The 21,773-nt window shown below is 36.4% G+C and overlaps 1 protein-coding gene across 1 annotated transcript; it reads right to left on the bottom strand.

The window, feature by feature from the left end:
* Nucleotides 1–1,458: 1,458 nt before the first annotated feature.
* Nucleotides 1,459–20,462, bottom strand: LOC113226552 (1-phosphatidylinositol 4,5-bisphosphate phosphodiesterase gamma-1). The gene is made up of 12 exons (XM_026459222.1): nt 20,052–20,462; nt 19,753–19,891; nt 18,794–18,956; nt 16,644–16,844; nt 16,437–16,552; nt 15,433–16,366; nt 15,168–15,349; nt 12,315–12,492; nt 9,656–9,721; nt 7,160–7,351; nt 2,719–3,544; nt 1,459–2,320 (listed from the first exon to the last, which is right to left on the bottom strand). The coding sequence occupies exons 1-12, from the start codon at nt 20,407–20,409 to the stop codon at nt 2,070–2,072; spliced, it is 3,606 nt and encodes a 1,201-aa protein (XP_026315007.1). The 5' UTR covers nt 20,410–20,462; the 3' UTR covers nt 1,459–2,069.
* Between the last annotated feature and the right edge of the window lie 1,311 nt (nt 20,463–21,773).

Here is a 21,773-nt window from a genome sequence, read left to right on the forward strand (position 1 = left end):
AATAACGATAACTTTGAGGGCAATACCCAGAATACTCAGGCCAAAACCAACTTAGAAATGTTCGTTTCTTCAATTGGTCCAAATCGGAAATCATCAAGCACCCATAGTACTAACTGCTGTACCACCGACGAGCATGAGCACTCCCCGTAATCTGAACCCGGACACGCGCCGCAGACCGAGCCCGACCCTACCGTAGGTGGGGTACAGGGCTCGTTTAAATATACAAGCCACGACGCTTTTAACTGCACGACTAAGGTACTTAGGTGGAAAGGATACAGAGTGAACAGACGGCTACCATGGCAGAAAGGGTAACCACGGCGGAAAGCTAAAGGGACCCGTCCTGACGTTTTAAGGCAACCAGCGTTCATACCTTTCATGAAAGGAATAACGAACAAAATCGGTACAGTATTAAAAAAGTACTATATAAAAACTGTGTTTACGCCGTTATCTAAGGTCGCGGGGCATGTAAGATCACCTAAGAATGTAATCCCCTTTCAATTTCCGGGCATTTACAAGGTTGATTGCAGTTGTGGAAGTATATATGTAATAATGTAATAAGTATTATTATTTTTAGGGAGTAGTCCTATATTGGGCAGATAAAACGCACCATAGCGGAAAGAGTCAAAGAACACATCGCGGCTGTTAAGAACCGTCTGTTCTCTAAGTCTGCAATAGCCGAACATTTGCTGGAATCAGGACCAAACCACTGTATTGAGCTTCATAATCCCAACATCCTTTCTATAGAACGTCATCACTATAGTAGAATCGTACATGAAGCTATTGAAAAAAAAACACTGTAATTTCAACCGAGAAGACGATTTTAAGTTTTAATCGTCATGGGATCCAGTTATCACTAAATGTAAACGACATCAAGTATCGTCCGACAAGTCGCCAGAGGTCGTGAGTGTTGTGTCGGTCTAGTGACAACCCTAGTGCACAAATAAACAACGAAGATCAAGTGCGGGTAGTTAGAAAAACGCACGGCTAGAAGATGCTCACACCCGCCTCTTCAGGCCCTTCGAGACAATACGTCCGATACGTCGAGCCAATTAAAATATTATGTTTTATACTTGACTAAGTCCTGAATTAAAAATCAAATAATGTTAATGTTTTGTAAAAAAACATGGAACAAAAGTTGTTGTTTATGATGTTAGTAATATACTCCGGAGAGGCTGTTAGTATTTAACAAATACCTCTGTATAAATTGGAACTTAGGAGAAGTGACTACATTGTAGCTAGTAACAAATTAACTTTCCATCGAAAATATCATTATTTTCTTTCTAGTGAATTCGATCGAGGTGAAGAGCATATTGCTCTTCTCATAATACGTAACATATTATGTAGAATGAAGAATTTGGATTTACACAGATAACAAGTTAAACAATAACTTAGTTTAGCTTAATATATATATTATAATATAACTAATATATATTATATTGCGAGTTATTTACTAGTACTTTTTCGCTTTGTTTTTCTGTTTCCATTTTCTTATGTTTATAACATTTCTAATAATCTTGAGACGCATGAATGTTATGCACGTGTTGCTGTTTATATTGTAATATTCTAAAAACACTATGTAATGAATTATGAATATTATAATAGATGCAAGTGGTATCAGCAAACGTGGAACGCAAAGCGTGACGTGATGTTTAATACTAAAATACTAGGGTCCATTCAAACAACTTCCGTGATCAAGAAAGAAATTGACTTTTATCAGGTGGAATTTTGCTGGCGGCAAACATAGGTTTAACCAAAAGCCCAACAAACTATGGCATACAGCTGCCGAATTAATATTCGAATATTTGTCTATATTTTGGACAGATAGGTAGTAGCGTAACAATAAAGTAGAAAGACTAGCAGTAATTTAGAGGCCTCCAGCACGAGGAGCCCCGATAGGTAACTTAGGCTGCTAACAGATTAATTGCATGTTTGGAAGAGCTTATTAAAAGTAATACAAACAATTTATAGATTGTGTTACTACCATATCTATTCAAGCAGAACCCAAGTTTTAGGTACGTCGCGTTTTACGTTCCACTCTACTGACTGCTACCGAATTTACTAAAAATCCTCTAATGGCTTGGTATAAGCGATAAATGCACCAGCAGAGACGATAGTTCCAATTCTTCCGAAAACCCATTATTAAGTATGACGCTACGGTACCCAGTACGTAAACATTTGAAGGGGTACGTAGCTTGACCGATGAAATTCGGGTCACCAAACATATCTTCGTCCTGCACCAAGAAACGGATGAGAGCCAAATCCGGATTCGCCACCTCGAACTCGCATATGTCGTTCCAAATCGGGTTGATGCCGTTGTCAGCTGTGGAGACAATATATTTATGTTGAAAACGATTTTGATCTGCGTAGTCTTGTGACGATGAACAAAAACTTGAAACCTTCATGTCCAAAAAAGCTCTCATGTGTCTTATAGAGTTTACGTTAATGATCCAGTCTCGAAATATTTTCAGGGAATTCTGAAAATGACTATCCTTGCAAAAACAAACGACTATCATTGCAAAAAGAAAGAAATATTCCTGCTAGCAATTTCAGTGAAATATTTTGAGCAACAACAAACGCCAACATTATTTACATATTTTTGTGCGGTTCAAGTTGCGCTTTGATCGTTTTCACAAAACACAGTCATGCCTTCCGCACTAAAGAATAAATAAGTTTAAAAAGTACAAGTATTTTAATAATTTGAATATAAAGCAAACTTACCAACAGTCTTGGTGACCAACTTGACACCGCTATCGTAATCCGCCCCGATGATTTCTACCTCCACAAACGGGCTAGCTGTTCCCCTGCCAGATTTACACAGGTGCCGAGCACCGACAACTCTCAACATGACGGTCACAGGGTTCACTTTCTTCTCTATGGTCTTCTTGTCGTAAGGATTGTATCCCTCATCAAACAAAAAGTCAGGTTTTAGAATGAACCCACACCCTCCGTTTTCCTTGAACTTGCCCATATTTATCTGCATGGGCTTGTCTGCGGTCTGGTAGTTCAAAGCAACCATTTGGGAACCAGAATTCCAGAAAGGGACGGGGTTGTAGTTGGAAGAATCTATTCTCTGCCCCTTGGGGTAAATCCGACTTAGTTGGACAGTATGGTACTTGAGAAAGAACGCATTCTCTTGCTGACATATCAACCGTTCTGCTTTTGTTTCCGGAAAGGACGACATCTCGTTGAAGATGAAGCCTTTATTGCGCAATCGATCTTGGTTGAATGCGACAGAGCGGCAATATACGATGAGGTCGGACATTTCTTTGGCTATGCGGAAGTTGCGCTCCATTTTGCGGTGTTGAAGGGAGCGAGCGCTAGCGCTGTGAGCCGCCTCCTTGATGGCAGATAGCCACTCGATCGCTATTTCCCTAGTCGGCGCTGCCATGTCAAACGGGGCGCACATCGAAGGCCCCTGGATGCGAACCAGCCACCTCGCAGACCCGCTCTCTTCACCAACGACAAGCTCGACAACGGCGCCTAAAACGTCAACCACGCCTTTCTGCAGCGATCCTAACGCCGCGGACTCGTTCTCGAGACAATTCTGCAATGCATTCCATTAGATATAAAATCGCATAATACACATTATTCATAATGATTATGGAAATTGCACCCAATGTAATATAGCATTTTTTTTTATCTAATTAAGTTTATTTTAAAAAGAACAAATATACAACGCTTCAGCAGTCAAAATAGATTTGTCGAAAATTCAATATGCTACTCATTTATTTATGTATAATCAACGTAAACGCTAAGTAAAAATAACTGTGTATAAGTTGTACTCAGATATGCTGCAAATACCTGCTGCCAATGAGCAATGTAATAAGTTCTCATTATTAGAGTTTTGAAAACTTTACTATCATATCTTTATTTCGATTTACAAAAAAGTAATGCATAACAATATTAAAAGTGCACAATGCAATGGCATTATTAAATTTCAAGTAAAATTATATGTAAGAGCGGTTACACAAGGCGATTTTAAGCAGCGATGCAAACGCGATGAAAGCGCGCGATGCAGTCATTCGGCGTGTGTACCCACTCTATATTATACATATTTCAAATCAGTGTTGAAAATGAAATAAATTAAATATTTTATGCAATTGCATGCGACAAAATGACATGCCGTGAATATAAAGAGAAAAAGTAACCCAAAAGAAACCATTTTCATGTAATTTACACTGCCCGTGACCCTGTTTTACTATTTTAGAAAATAAATCAATATGTATATCCAGGTATTATGCACTACAAATTAGTACAAGATAATTAGTTATGGACTAATGACAATGAATCTTCATGGAACATTAATGCCCTAATCACCGACATCGGGGGCACTAAAGCGACCAGCGACTTTAGAATGTTCTTGCGGCAATGTCAAAATTAAACGAGCTTCACACAACGAGCACGGTGTGACACCGTTTCCATACAAACATGGCCGCGGTGAATAGTGTTCATTTAACATTGTGGTGTATGATTCTCGCTACACTTCTATGGATATAATTTTGGCATGGTTCTTAAACAATCCCGTTAGGCTTAAATTAAACTTGATTGCTTTTAGGTTTCACAAGGTTTATAACAAATTGCAACAACGCGCAGAATAAAACGGCACATACTTAAGACTAGCATTCAAAGTAACTGATTATAAATCATCATAATATTATATTTAATTAAGAGTGGTGTAACTCAATAGCTTGCCCTCTGGGGAAACGTCGATGTAACACAATTCGCTGTAATATTTTCACGCAATAAATGTATTTATTACCACCCCCAACTTAATACATGCGCTTAATCATCATTAATTTTATCAAACCTCATTAATATTTTTTTTATGATCCAAAGTGACGGGATGCATAAGTCGTGCGCCTACTGTTAAGCGACACGTCTGTGCACAGCAGTTGCAGTGCCACTTATAGTTTTAAATTGAAAAGATCTAAGGGACACTACCACTGAGTCTGTCACCCTTAGACATAAGTTGAAAGTTTCATATGCCTGTAATTTCACCAACACCATTCAAAACCGGAACGCAGTAATGCTCACATTACTGTTTGGTGGCAGAAATAGGTAAGGTGGCAGTACATCCCTGGACGAACTCTTTGACAAGGCTGCTACTAACTACTGCTACTAATATTATTATATTAATATAATTGTTCAAAATGATATTTTTTTAATGTTTGATACATATATTAACTGGTTCGTCTATATTAGTTGAAAAATTATATTTTTTTTTTATATTTGATCCTCTTTTAAACGACTTCAAAAAAAGGAGGAGGTTCGCAATTCGACTGTATGTTTTTTTTTATTGATCTTTTCTTTTAACGATTGACGACATTTATAACCAGTATATCTTTTGAAGTTGATCTCCTAATAAATCTTGCCTGCTTGGTTGCGCCCGCCATTCAGTAAGTTAGGTTAGGTTAGATTATGAAAAAGCAAAAGCCAGAAGTCAATTTGTTTGCGTTTACGAACATGTTTTCAGGTCAAATTACATTGTAATTAATATAATATTAGTATTAGTTTTAAAAACAAGTTTCTAAATTTTATTTTTAATGCTCATTTGTCTTAATCTTGAGGCCCAACATAAAACTATCAAAGTTAATAGAAATCAATCATTTCATGCGTAGTTCAGATTAAAATATCGATTGTAGTAATATATTTTATGTCTCAGAAAAAAAGAATCATTAAACAAGATGACCGTTTAGATTTGTTGCCTGCTGCTTTTGCAAATTTAAAAACATCCCAAACAAAATCTTCATTTGTAATAGTGATGTTGTTGTTACCAATCATCTGCAAAAGTACAATTCTGATACGAAAATTTAATAATATTCCAGTAGTTCGTAAAAATATTTCTAAATTAGGAATGATAATTAGCCTAACATGTTTTATTTTTATTTTATGTATTTTTACAAAAAGGTTCGCCAACAGCAAAACATATAACAATTCACATAACACATTACAAAAAGTAGTATCAATATAAATATGCTGTTGATGGTTTGGTATTTTAGCTGACTTAAGAATATCGTCCAACTTGCCAAACGCGGCCCACCCAACATGAATTCTTCTGGTGATCTCCTTCATTTGATGCTCATTGCCAAAAGATAAAATATGTCCGAGATAAACGTATTGATCGACAATCTCCAACATATCACTTTCAACTGTGACACATGGATTTGTGACGTTGGAGATGTTCGCCATAACCTTAGTCTTGGACATATTCATCTTGAGGCCCACCCACATAGAAGCATCATACAGTTGTTGCAGCATACGCTGGAGATCGTTAAAGTTTTCACCGAAGAGTACTAGGTCGTCTGCAAACTGTAAGTGGGCCAGGAAGGCTCCATTGATGTTAACGCTACATTTCGTCCAATCAAGTGTTTTTACTACGTCTTCTAAATAAGTAAACAGTTTTGGCGAATTTATGTCTCTCTGCCGCACTCCTTCTTTGATTGGTACAGGGTTGGTTGGTTCATGCATTCGAACCTGTAGAGTTGCTGATGAGTACAGCTCCCGAAGTACATCTATGTAGCGATAATCGATGTTACAGCGATAGAGAGCGTGAAACACGGCCGAATGTTCGACACTGTCGAAGGCCTTTTCATAATCAACGAAGGCCATGGCAAGGGGTCTGCTGTACTCCATCAACTGCTTCACCGTGTGGATGTGGTCTATGGTGGAGAAGCCACTTCGAAAGCCGGCCTGTTGGATAGGCTGCCATTCATCAAGTTGACGCGTGATGCGATTTGTTAATTTTGAAAACCGTTTGTAAATCTCAATTTGGCAATATCCCCTTTTTGTGTAAAATTGTGACTAACGCGTTCTTCCATTGTCTTGTTTAATTAATTACTTACTACAAAACATATTAAAGGACAGAAAATAATTAATAAGTCGTATATAAATTCCCGAACGAAACATAAAAATTGATAGATTACCTATTCACTAATCATCAATTCATCAAAAAAATTTATACAAGAGCCCACCTTAATGTTAGAATTAATGCTCTATATCTCTGCGTCCTCAACCGCTCTCAAAATTACATTTATACACCATACACACACACACACACACACCCGTATACATAACATAACAACACAATACATGCATGCAACACATTAACATTTTAGTACCATTAGTCGCAGTGCACAAGCTCTTTTACTTTGAAACTTACCGACAGATCGGGAAGGTTATGTTCGATCTCTTGCACGTAGTTTGCTGGGAACCAATGCTGTCGTTTGCCGCCGTAGTCTCCTCTCCACCACCCTGCGTCTGGTTTGTCGACGTTGGTGATGATCGCGTGCTTACAGAATGAAAGCTCGTCGTCTTGGCGCGCTCTGTAGTCGTACAATGCCTTTACTGTAACCTGAACATGATAATACAGACATCAATAATAACACAAGTCATGATAAATAGTACAAATCGTGTTAAATTACGGATGTGTTCTGTGTTAACACTTCTTCATTTTGTACTAGCGTCTAGTTCAACAAGGAGTGACGATGCGACCTCTTTCATTTTCATCCCACCTATTTATCACCCTTTTCTCTGGTTCCTGGCCACCTACTTTGAAATTTTGAATCGTTCTTAAATTCCTTTTCTTCTTCGCCTTTACTTTTCTTTTTTCCATCGCCACTCTCTACTAAATTTCCGCAGCGAGCACACGTGCTCGACTGGACATAAAATTCTGACCAGTTAAATCATGTAACCTACCTGCTTGTAAAGTATTATATTTGTTGTACCATTGAAAATCACGTAATTGAACTTCTTATAAAGCATGGTATTCCTAGAAATGCAATACAGGCCCTTTTGGGGTAAAGTTCCTTTATTAGTATAACCTGCATTTATTTCAATAGGGAATGTTTTTATACGATTGTACCTGTTTTTATATCATTATGTTTTCCTTTTCCCTTCCTGTACCCTGTATTTCTACAATAAAATTCATATGGACTGAGCCTTCTATTTAACTACGCGAGGCCCGCGTGACAAAGGTAATTATGCCAGAAAATGTTTTTTCACTACATAAATGAATCATCCTACGAAACAAGAACGCTTAATGCTATAAAACTATACGCAAATTGCTTTAGACAGCTTTCCTCTACATTTGCTAAACCAAAATTAATAACTAAACTCACTATTGGCTTCAAGAAAAGCTACGCCGCGCCCAACGAATAAAATCGCAGGTAGCGCCTGGGCAGCGGTCAAAAATATTAAGCGCACGTTTACTGAACATTTACTTACAAGTTAGCTGTCATAATGCAAATCACAAAATGTTTACTGAATATTAAAGCCTACTGTATGGTGAAACCAAGCCAGTCGCTACGTGGTGTTAGTGGTCGCACGGAGCTCATACGAAAAGAGGTCTAAGTGAAGCATAAGCAAACATTAAAAAAACTATTATGTACGAATCACACTAGACAAGTGCGGAAAGATGTATACGTATCACCTTTGTACGAGTTCATTAATGTTCAAAGCGCGCGCGGGATCCTTTCCAAACCACGTAGTCTTTCGAAAACCGATAACGTCGTCGCGTCGCAATCGGTCTATTCTATTCATGCCGGGCCTATTCTATTAATGCCGTGTAGTGTTCGCAACTCTCGAGCGCAAGCGTTAGCAAAATGGCGTAGTCTAGTGAACTCCGCAGAATGCTCGAATAGCAGCGGTTCGAGTATTCGAGACATGCGAAAACTCGCATTATTGTGTGATTTGTACAAGATGTTTATTCGGGTGTGATTTGTACATGATGTGTATTAGTACATATTTATAAAACATATATCTATCATAATATTCTAAATGTAAATATATACTTTTTATTTTGTAAAATCCAGGAGATTTTCTAACTATATTAAATGCATAACACGTAACGTGGAGGTGAAATATCTGCACAAAATACACTCTATCTACATACATTTGTTTACTGAAAAAAATACTCAAAATGCACATGACAACGGAAGGCACCTAGCACTCTGATAAAGTAAAAAATCACGATTATTGCAATGACAAATATAAACATACGAACAATAAAAACTTAAAATGTAAAAAGTGTCAACCACAAAGAAAGGTCACATCACTCTAATACTAATATATTATAGTTGTTTCTCACCACAGTCATTTACCAAATCCATTATACTAGAAAGCGCTAGTGCAATCTTCGAAAGAAATAAAACAAACGTCAATATAAGAGGGACAAAATGGAGGAGACAAAATGTAACTTAAGTGTATCTTCGGTATAATTTCTATTTATCACACACACGTTTCCTATTTGTCATTATTTTATCATAAGAGTACTTTCAGATGTCAGCCACTGACTTCACTTCCTCTACTAATATTTGACTGTCAAATAAAATTGGAGACAATTTCGTTTCATATATTACTATATATAATTAACATTGTATTAGTTTAGACAGATCAGTTTTAATAGAAATATTTAAAGTCGTGTGTGGTAGCCAGACCCGGAAAAGGCTTTAGCCACATGGCCTTCACCCAAGTACCACAAATAATACACAATAGATACGCATGTGCAGCATATAACAAAATTAACTACTTTCAAGTCAATAACCGAAAATCTTAACTAAAAATTTATAATATAAATTTTTCATAAAAGTTTATTATAAATTTCAAGAGAGGAGATTGATAGAGAGACATCAGCTTTGCATACTACTGGTTTACATACCGAAGATCGGAAAGAAGTCGGATCCATATAACCTGGGGTGCCATACACGGAGTTGTCGTCGGGTTCCTGAAGAAAAAAAAAGTTATGTTAAGTGTGGTACTTGACAAAATATTTATAACATTTTTATAAAAAAAACGACCTCAAAAGTTCGTGGAATGGAATGGATCTATTTTGCCAAGTTTTATTGAAATCGGTTACCGGAAAGTGCGCGAAACCGGATGAATTCCCTAGTTTGCCGCACTTAGAGGTGGAATATTTTCATCAAATTTAAATGGGACCAATACTGAGGTACCGTCTTTCCAACAAAAAAGAATCATGAAAATCGGTACACATAAAAAATATAGCAGATTTGAGAATCTCTTCCTTTTTTGAAGTCGGTTAAAAAAACGAAACGCTACTTGACTGCTAAGTTTTATCATTTTATAGTTCAACATGATTTAACTTATGAAATTGTCAAGACAAAAGTCACGAAAAAATTTTTTTTAATTCTTTTTTTCCTTTGCTATGTTCGGATTTATATTTGTTTATTTATCCTCCTGAGGCCAGAGTTTAAAAAAAGCATGTGTCGTTATGACCGAATGTTCTTTCACTAGCACACAATTTGTACTACCTGTGAGTCCAGAACACTGAGGAACATTTTTCTCTGGAACAAAAGTTTTTTATAAATATGAAAGGAAAATTATTCAAAATGCCCATATATTTGTTCTTTCTAAGGTACACCAGGTCTTAATATAATCACGAAGAAATAGAATTAGAAATCTATTTTAGTAGAAAACAGTTGTATTTTTCAGTCTTACAAGGTAAATATTTCACGAGAGGGTATATAAATAATATAGCAATACCGTAAGAAAACGAATTTAATCAATAACCATCAAAAATAGCGAAAATTACTACAAAACAATATTATATATGTATATTTATTTATTTATATTTTAACATCAAAAGGCACTTCGAAGTAATATCGCAAGGATTTTACTCAAAATATCTAAAATTAAAAAGTTTTAATAGCCGTGATATTTATTAAGTTAATATTGACGAAGAAACAAACAATCTAAAAAAAAAATAATAGAAACATCAACCTCTAACTAAACAAATGTTTATGAAACTTAATAAAACTTTGCGAGTAGGGGGCAAGGTATACTCAATTTCTGACTCACTACTGGTTGTATCCAGTGTTGGGCAAAATTTGATTGTTCTGGCAATTAAACATTGACAATTAATTAATTATCAATTACGAAACAGCAATTAACGATTGATCAATTGTTAGTTGCGAGAACCGCAATTAACAATTAATTAATTGTCAATTGCGAAACAGCAACTAACAATTGATCAATCGTTAATCGCGTATATCTACAATTAACAAGTAATCAATTTTCAATCTTTTCAATGTTTTTGATTAACAATGAATAATTAAAACTGACAATTATGATAAATTTATAGGGTATATGGGAGTGGGTTAGGGCCGGGGTAAGGGTGGGACAGGGGAAAAAAATATGGGTTGGGTGAGTTGGGGGTGAGTTAGTTTGGGTTGTGGCGATTAGGGGTGGGGTCACTCACCCCTGACCGCCCCCCAACCGGCTCCACAACCGGCCCCCCAAACGGACCCCAACCGGCCCCTAACCGGCCCCCCTACCTAATCAATTGCAATTGATTTCAATTGAATTGATTTTTTTATTTGATTGAATTTCTGACTGAAATTTAATTGATTAACGCCCAACACTGGTTGCATCACATTCTTCTCCGTCGTCTCTCAAATCGTCGATATCAAGTTCTTCCTGTGTGGGATCCTCATCATCGTCTGGATCTTCTACTTCAGATGCATTTGAAATCTGATTGATTTCGTAATCTTGTACATCAGTATTGGTCCCATTTAAATTTGAAGAAAATATTTCACTTCTACGGGTGGCAAACTAGGGGATGAAACACGCACTTTCCGTTAGCCGAATTCAATAAAACTTTGCAAATAGATGGAATTCCAATAAAAAAGCCGACAAGCAAACCTATGAGATCTTTTTTTAAATAAAATAGTAATAATTATAAATATAATTTATTATTATCTATTTTAGAAAGGACAGTATAACAAAATAGTGACCGGAAATGATTCGTGCAGAACAAATTAATGAAGTGATTAACTAGATAATAACTGGACATACTTTACAAAAAACAAATTCATAATCTACGTTTTTACTGACATTGCACTGTGTGTTCCGTGAAAATAATACAACAATATGATAAAACACATATTTGGTAGTATAAAAACAAAATAATATTTTAAAATAAATAAAAAATTGATTTATGATTCATTGATTTATTTATCTTGTTTACGGCGAGCCGCCGTTGTCACCTGCTCGTGGCCGAATAATTATTCAAACATGGCGGTTTATTTACTCATTTTTGATTTTTATGAGAAATACAGACGTATAAGCTTTCTTAATATTTTTTCCTGTTCTAATATTATGATTGTGGTTACTTTTTTCTACATAAACTAATTAGTCCTCTTAAAAGAACACTCGATCATAATGGCAACATAGAGTTTATAACAATCAGGGCTTAATGATCATCGCCATTTTGTTCTTAAAGAAGTACGCGAGGACTCAAGAGGATATAAACATAAAATATTAAAATATATGGTACGTATATTATATCACATAAAACTTACAGTAATAATCTTTCGAACAATGTCCTCGCTGATCGGAAACTCCAGCTTCACCTTCTTGTACAGTGGGTTCTTTTCGTAGTAAGAGACGAGTTCGACCAAGCTCTCAAACTTGACTGTGCCAATGGTGTACAATCTGCCTTCCAGCTTTATTCGGCAATGTTTTATCTCACGCTGAGTTCTGAAAATTTTTAATAGTTTATAGTACGAAGGATCTCATAATTAAGAATTAAAATTCGGAAAACACTGAGTGAATTTTAAAAGAACTCAACGTGTCAAAATTTTAAAGTAACTGTTAAAACTTAAGAGATACGAATAATATACATTTTCAGATACAAACATTGAAAATAAAAACCTGTACGATAAAATAATAGCAAATCACATAAAACACTACCAACTATCGAGATGCGTGTTTCTGGTTTTGCTGTACAAAGGGATATGTTAAAATGCGAACTTTCTTGAATACGAATTGCGAGCAGCAGGCAGATCTGCATCGCTAAAGCATCGTTCAAATGGCGCCATTTTACTTTAAACAAAACGACACGTGTTATTATCAGCATCAGAATGATCGAGTGATCACCATTGTTCATAAATATTAAAACATTTCATAAAATCAACCTTATCTGTGTTATAGAAGTTAAATGTTGAAATTGCCGTTCTATATAGGAAAATTGTGAAAATATGTAATGCTTTACCCTCTGATAAAAGATATAAATAATAATCACTTATTTAAACGTAGCTGATGTCACGGCGAGGAAATAGAAAATTCTACTCCATCAATGACGTTTTTCACCTAACGCTCTTCAAATTTTGACTATACAATTGATGTGAACTTAAAATGACAAATTTATTTTTCATTTCTACATGAGTGGTTTAGTAGTAGTAGAGTTTCTTGTGAGAGTTCGTTCAGGGAAGTACTGACATCTTACCACCAAGCAGTTATGTGAGCATTATTGTGTTTCGGTTCATAAGAGTAAGGGTGCTGGAGATGTTACAGGCACATGGGACTTTTATAATTATGTCTCCGGGTGATCTTTGCCATTTAAAGCTCCGAGCGGCAATGCAACTCTGTTATGAATAGGCGTGTCGCTTACCACCAGGAGCACGACTCGTTCGTCTCGTCATGACAATAAATTCTGCATTTACCCTAAACTGTACCAAAAGACATAGAAACCTACGTTAGGTTTCTCTAGATCACACCGGACCTAATTCACCACGATTTTAAGTTAAGGGTTTCGCGTTTCTTTACACGTTGAAGAAATATTACACATTGGGCAAATTATGAATATTTCATAAAACTTTGATTAAACTAATTAAGAGTCGAAAGTCGCGAACTAAGAAATGAGAAGCGACATTGTTTGACGATTATTGATACAAAATTTATGGGCAAAAAGCGTCTTAAAACCGGTTGTAAATAATTTACCTGTATTTTATTGAGGGGTAACCCTTAATAACAAAGATAAATTATTTATCACTTTCTTTTTTTTAGTAATCGATTAACCATGTTAACACATTTTCTAGTTATAAATTCTAGACGTATAATCTGACCTCCAAATATATGGACGTCGGGTTCGCGCTAAAGTGTCCGCACCTGTAGGGCGTAAAAATCGCATACAGAGCGTCAATCGCGCAATAGTCTTCGTTTGTTCGACTGACAGCGCGGTTGTCAATCATGCAGTACCAATAATAATAACTTGTAAAAATTAATGCAGTAATGTGTAAACACAGCATTTTGTATCATATTTTCACTAAACAAATATATTGTGTTATCATAGTTCTCATTTAAAAGTGTTATTTTATACGGTTTTATAGTATTTAATTTATATATAACTGAATAAAATAAGTTTACGTTTAGTTGGAATAGAATATCGGTACATTTCTTATAGTACACGCTTATTTTCGCATTCGTCGTAATATTTGTATGTACGTATCTACCCAACTCTTCATTATACCTTTAAGTGAATTTGTACAAAATTCGACATAATAATATAATATATATATAAAAATTAATTAATATTTACAAGAAAGGCTATTCCAGGGGTCTGGGTGTTTCCCGCTCCGGCGCAGACGTACGGGGAGAAGGCGAAGGCAGTTCGCTGCTCGCCTGATCCCCTAGTGAGACCAGCGGGCTCTGGACAGGGACTCCGGAGCCTGCATTGCACGGCCTCACTCGTCTGGGGGGCGGGTCGGAGGACTACCGACTCGCCCCTCCGTTGGCGCGGGAGCCCTGGCGTAAGCTAGGGCGGCCGGGCGGCGTCGTGGTGAATGTTCACTGATCCCACGGCGCCGACTCAACAGGCGAGAGGGAAACCCGGGGGGGTTTTAGCGGGGTAGGCCCTCCAATCTGGAGGGAGAGTCCCCACATAACCCCTGAGTGTCCCTGAGCTCAGGGGTATCCATAAAGATTTCCCCCCGTCAAAAAAAAAAAAAAAAGGGGGTCTGGGTGTTTGTGGTACCGTCGTTGTTTCCGATTTCCATAACACAAGTGCTTTAGTTACGTTGGGATCAGAATAACGTACGTGATATTAACTTAAAATAACGGATAACTACTACTTCCGTCGAGTCACCGCCGCGGATGATTAAGGACCACGAATTGGTTCAAAACATGTCGAGTAAAAATTCGACTTAAATACGTGAGTTATCCGTTATTTTTAGTTAATATGTCTGAGTCTCACGGTGGTTTTCAATTTAAAACGTAGGTACGTGATGTTGTGTAATATTTATTTATTTACAAATAATAAAAAATATTTTCAAAAAAGTTAGCAATGGAAATGGTGTTAATGGGTACCAATAAAATAATTTATATATAGGGCATGGAGGCACGTGTTTGTTTAAAGATGAAAAATAAATTATTACCTGAAGCTAATTGCAAAATAGCCTTGCTCTTTTTCGCTAGGACGCACAAGAAAGGCTCCGTCGCAATTTGCTTTGCGCAACAGTTCCTCGGCCTGCGCGCGAGTGCAGTGAGGCAGGAACCACTCTTTTCCTTCGTGTTTGTTCGGCTGCGGTACCGGCTCTTTCAAGGTTATTAAAAACTCCTGAGAAAATTTACAATTTATATATGAAACACGACTTATGTGAAGCACATAATTATTCCTGATAATATTACAAGTATACCTACCTGACTTCTCAATGGATGCTGCCTGTAGTGTGTAATCAAACTGTACAAGCTGTCGAAGCATACAGTGTTTATCAAATAGTACTTGGTTACGCCGCGGTCCTGCTTCAACTTTATCCGGCAATGATTCACTTTACCCTGACGCCAGAACGACAAGCAGTAGTCACCTACAAACGTGACGCTTTCTCGCACTAAAAATGTGCCGTCGCCCAAGTGTGCATGCGCTCGGAGCAGATCTTCAGCTTCTTGCCTATTCCCAGCCAACTTTCCATGAAACCAGCATTCACCGAAATGCAACTCGTCCTGAGGGACGTTAACGTTATTGTCCACTTCCGGTTCCCCATCACTATCGCCATCAGTCTCTCGTTGCGTACTGTAGTTTTCAGTGTAGTAAAGCTTATTTTCAGTTAAAACAAAAGCATGAGGGTGCCACTCCTTGTCGACCGGATCCTCTAGAAGAAGTATCCCATTTTTTATCGAATTTCTTAAATCCAAATCTTTTCCTTCTTCTTGGCGTACCGCAAAAGAATTTTCTTCTGCACCTTCAGGCAATTTCTTGTGTTTCAATATAATTTTTCTCCTCAACTCGTGTGGAGAGGGAAGTGCCGTTTCATTTTTTTCATAAGGCTGGACCACAAGCATTTCCCCAAATACATCTTGAAAAGCACTAGCCATACGTCTCTGTTGCGGCAATGAGCAGTTGTCTTCAATCGACAAAATGAGCGGGTAATCTGAAGTAACAAACGCGTGCTCTTTTATTGTGCGCAAAACATCCATGAACCTAATTTTTGTAGTTAGCGTGTGCCCGTGGTAAATAAATGGCGTTCCGTCAGGACCGTCCCAGCAATCAAGTTCGATGCATCTACATCCAGACCTCAGACATCTTACATATGCCTCCAAAGAAGATTCGCTTGAAAATTGGTCACCAGTCAGGTATCTGTCGAATAATAGAGTGTTAGAAACCTAGGCTAAATTACTAGTCACGAAAATAGAGCGTTATTATTTACGTGTTATGAGAAGATGAGATCCAGTAATGGGAAAGCGGCCTAGTCATATCCTGCGTGACACAGTCGTGTCTACTGTCCCAGATGGTGTTTTGTTTCGAGAACAGCATCTCGATAAACTGAAACAGTCAATAATGAAAGATTATAAAATTACGTAGCTCTTGCCTTTCTCAACATTTGTGATAGTAACTATAGAAAAGGGATTCTTACTTCATTCAATGTGAAATAAGGTTCATAGACGTCTCTTTGTGGATCCCGAAGGTAATCTCTAATGAATTGCGATGCCCGTATCTCGTCTTCGCCCATGCGATCATGATGTTCCACAAGCAGGAATCTTTGGAACTCGCGAAGACTGATCGAGGTGCCGTTTGAACAGTACAACGAGTATTTATCGAAGATATCGTGGACATTCTGAGAACAGAGATTATTTCGAAAAGGTACTACTTAAGTAGTTTTCGTATTACAATTAAAGATAACGCAAGCTTTTAATGCACAATCGCGTATTCACACTTTTTCAGATAGTTAATAATAGTGAAGATAAATACATATATCAAACTCATAGCATATTGGAAAAATAACCGACGAGATTCGACTTTGCTAATTACATGTGAAAATTCGCTTTGGCGTCATCATAGTAACTATTTCAGTAATCGTATTCTAAGCAAGATCCAAACTGTGAAAGAAAATAGTACAACACGCATATAACAAGGACATACGTTTCAAGTGTATACTGGGTTAATTTTTAAATAACTCGAGATATATTATCATTTTCCAGAAATACTGTATCAGGGTTATTAAACTAAATTACTAGTTTCAGAACATTTCAGTACTGTTTTCAATTTTTCCTTGATTACTTATTATTGATATATGTACTTTTTATTAATTAATATTATTTATTTTAAACTAGAACTGTAATCAATCACAGACCATCTACATTATCAAAATTTTCATTTGCAATTACAATGGTGAGATTTAAAGTTTGTGTTTTTAGTCTATAACCTAAGTAAATACAAATGGCAGCACTGCATTATAGGTAACTGTATATTAACAAAGACAGCTGTTACATGTACATATTGTATTTCAAAGTCAATGTTTACATTCATGTATTCATTGATGTTCATGAAAGTCAATGGTGAATATCAACGTCTGGATGACCTCTGCAGAGATGTAAAAAACTGTCACTGTATTTACTTAGCAGTGCTTTGCAAAACAAGAAGTATACTTAATCCATGGAGCAATACCAAGTTTAAGATCATTAGAAATTCAAATTTTCACAAAAGTACCTTCTGACCCTTATGGTCCTTTATATAAACATTGTCATGAAGATGCATTGATGTGTAAATTGATTCATGTTGCACTCCTCGCATGAGAATGTTTAAAATTGAATATGTGTGGAAAAGGTCAGACAGCACAGGAAAGCTGCCATATTATAGCTCAATTGTTTTTTATATAATAATTTAATGATACCCGGGAAATAAAATCTACTTAGATGGTGTCAAAACACCCTAAGGGTGATTTTTAAAGCAAACTTTAACTTCGACTGAGCAAAGATTGCGAGTTAAGCAAGTTTTTCGTATTTACAAAACAAGCTTTACATATGTTTAAGAAATACTTTGGAGTTTATACATCTCAACCTAAATTACAGTGCTACTTAGGGACTTTAGACATCTAACCTTCTCTGACATCCTAAAAACGCTGTGTATGTGTGTGTGCGTGTGTGTGTAATATGCGTCAGTATACATTACTCGCGCACTTATTATAACAAATATTGCTAAAATCAATTATAATGATTAAGGGTTCATACTACATAGTATACAATGAATAATTCTATTTTATGTTTTCAAAGTGCATAAATAAATATCAGTAACAATTAATTTATATGCTCTATTTAATTTTGACAAAGTCTATTTAATTCGGACAATTCCATGTTAGTGTATTGATGTCCACCGAATACAGAGAATGTTACATAGACAATAATACAATGATTAGTGACTTTCACTAAACTTTATACAATCCTTTAATAATGACGATCATAGCACAATCAAGTCACCTTTTCAGTTACGATTATAATGAATATGTGTAACCAAACACAATCAATTGTATCTGTATTAAAAGAACAGGACGATTACAGTCAGCGTCAATTACCCAAATGGTCTAAGTATAAACACAAGACCCATTCAATATAGTAAATTTCATTTATACATATCAACATGCTCAAAATATCTGCAGATTTGACAAAAAAAAAAGTCCTATCCTAGGCAAAGCCATTTTCTGCAAGAACTTGACAGTTCAACTGGCACCATTTATACATTTTAGGTAATAAGGCAAAACATTATTGCATTAGGGACAAAAATACTCACATTTTCATCAAATATCAGCCTGTGGTACAAGATAGAAAAGTCATCAAATCCAATTTCACCTCTTTTATTGGTGTCTACTTCTTGAAAGATATCTCTAAGTTTACTTGTTGATATTTTGCAATTAATTTTTGGTAAAAATGCTTTTACTTCTTTCAGAGTCACTCTGCAATTTAAATACATGTATAGTGACATTATCACTAATAATAATAAATCTAGAAAAAATATCAAATTTTATGAGCAGCAGTTTGAATGTATTTTAACTCCAGGGATTTTTATATGTATAATGCTAGACAATTATAAAGTCAATGCAAAACAACAAACTTCTTCCATCTATTGTATCAACTTCTTTTAAATAGAAAGTAAAATTACATGAACAAAATTTGTTTCTCAAGTATGGGCCACTAAAAGCAATTCCACTACTGGCACAATTACTTCTTTTGTATGAACTTTGTTGTTTACTTTGGGAACTGGGCACCCAAAGCTCCCAAATAAAAAAGACTAAAAAAAATTGTAATTTATAACATCATCATCATACCCACAATCCAGATATTTTTTATGCATTTCTCCCTTAATTGTAATAACTTTTATAAACATTATTGTGGACAATAATTAGATTCTAGATTCACAAAGGGAACACAAATGATATGGTAACAAGACAAAAGGTTTTTTGTGAAAGGTCTTTATGAAATGCAAAATAGGCGCCTTGACGTCGAGTTGCGGACACCAGCCCGTTATACCAAGTACCAAGTAGTAGTAGAACTAATACATCATCATTATCAAGAATTCTTAACACATGCCACAGCTAGGAATAGGCCTGGTCTCAGTATTAAAAGTAAGTATTCTGTATAAATGACAGTAATATTGTTCTTCATATAATATCAGTATTTCTGAGCTTAGTTGGACCACATGTGTATTGCTTTACATATATTAAATTCAGCAGGAACTTTACAAGTACTTACTTTTCTTGAGAATTCTCAAGTGCATAAAATTCCTTTCTCAACCATCTCTCAATCTGTAATGGATATGAGGCATTGACAGCTTCCTCGACTAGAAACCATATGCCCTTCACCCAAGCCTCGCATTCCTTATCGGTTTGAGCTGAAACATTAGGAAAGTTATATTTAAATCTGAACCAATAACAAAGCTTAAACAACATAAAATATGACTGTAAACAATCCCCAGCAATCATAATATTGAATGACTCACTCAGTGAGTTTGCCTATACCCACACAATTACAAAATTGAGTAAACTAATCACCTGCAAAAGATGCTGAACGCAATTTGAACTCTGTGCCGTAGTAAATAGTGAAACATTTGGAGTTCTCCAGCCTCTTCATTTCTTCAGGCCATCGTTCGAAGTCTTTAGACGATTTGCCGACTCTGACTTCCTTGATATCTCTTATATCGAGAGCCCCTTCGAATGCTTGTCTCTGTGGTGCCCCATTCCGGAACCAAATCACCTGATGAGTTTCACGTCTCACCGTAAGCGTACGCCTCTCTGGACGCTTTCGAGGATAAAACTTTAGGATGGTAGAACCACGTTCTATGTAAGAAATTAATTGATCAGCCTCGTGAATAAGTCTGTCGGTGCCCCCGTTGTAACACACCGAAGTCATTGCACTTCCGTTGCTGCAGCCGTGCTGCCCGCAGCGAGGTGTACATGGAATATGATCCTAATTAAGGGCAGACGGAATTTATACGATTTTCCACACAATAAACTTACACACTTGTATACTACAGTAACTTTATTTGTTTGACAGACATTTCCAAATCAAATGAGTTTTGTTTGGATGTGTTCTACACCATAGATTTAGTATGTTCTACACTAAAATAAAATGCAATTTCCTTAGGGTTGCCAATGCATGATCATTCTTACCTACAATGTGTTGTCCTGTACTGTACATGCTACAATGTTAAACGTTGTGCCTAATTTTTTCATTGTATACGCTTGTATACCGATGCTTGGTTTAACATGTCGGTTAACATGGTTGCAAGCGAATATGTCAACGAACATGTTGGATAGGTTCGTTATTAGTGTTGTTTATGATTGTATGATGTACCGAATATGTTTTGTTTCCACCTATACCCTTAACTCATTATCTTGCATTGTAGCCCGCCTTGCCATCCGCCACGTAATGCAGGGTTATGAATTTAGTCGCAGCGTGCAAGCGTCCTGCGAGACTCCATATGCGGGCCATACGCAGGATAGTGTGAGCAGTCTCCTGCCTGCGCGACGGACTGCCATCCAGGTAGTGAATGGGCCCTTTAACACTATTATCTTCTATTCCACCTATTTTCAATGGAAACACGAGTGGAAGAAGCCACCACTTTTGTTTAGGAAAAAAAATATTTTCAATATAAAGGTGTTTCGGACTAAAAAAATTACAGGAACCGACATGGCATGTTTCACATAAGCGTTAATCGCTTGAAATTGAAATATTTCCATTTAATATTCTAGGAGTTATAGCCATCGAGCATATAATTAGAAATAGAGAATGGTTATATCAAACAAGATCGCGAATGATACCGGATGTAGTTATATTTGTTTATCACACCATTAGGCGGTATTTTTATTATGCGGCCCTAAGGCAGATAAGGGTTTTTTATTTTTGCTCCTACGCCACTGACGTCCCGCCACTCGCGCGAGTGCGGGGCCCCCGCGCCAATTCACTGCTCTTTTTAATTTGTAAAAATTAAAAACACAGTCGGCTTTATTTCATTTATAATTTTCATTATGACACTCATAAACACCATGGTTAAGCAAACGGTTTACAAAAGTTAAATATACTATTATGAACAGAGAGACAAAATATCTTTCAAATAAATCATAAGACACAGGGTGTAATCGTGTGTCTAGGCTATTATTCCGAAAATATAAGAGATACCTATCAAAAACCTTTAAACTGATATCGAAAGTACGTGGGATAAAAAAATTCGGTATTAAAACTTTTTGCTGTGTGCCATAATCCAGCGTGGCCAT

This window comes from Hyposmocoma kahamanoa, unplaced genomic scaffold (genome assembly GCF_003589595.1).
Source record: "Hyposmocoma kahamanoa isolate Upper Pololo Valley unplaced genomic scaffold, ASM358959v1 100021, whole genome shotgun sequence".
Classification (NCBI taxonomy): Eukaryota; Metazoa; Arthropoda; class Insecta; order Lepidoptera; family Cosmopterigidae; genus Hyposmocoma; species Hyposmocoma kahamanoa.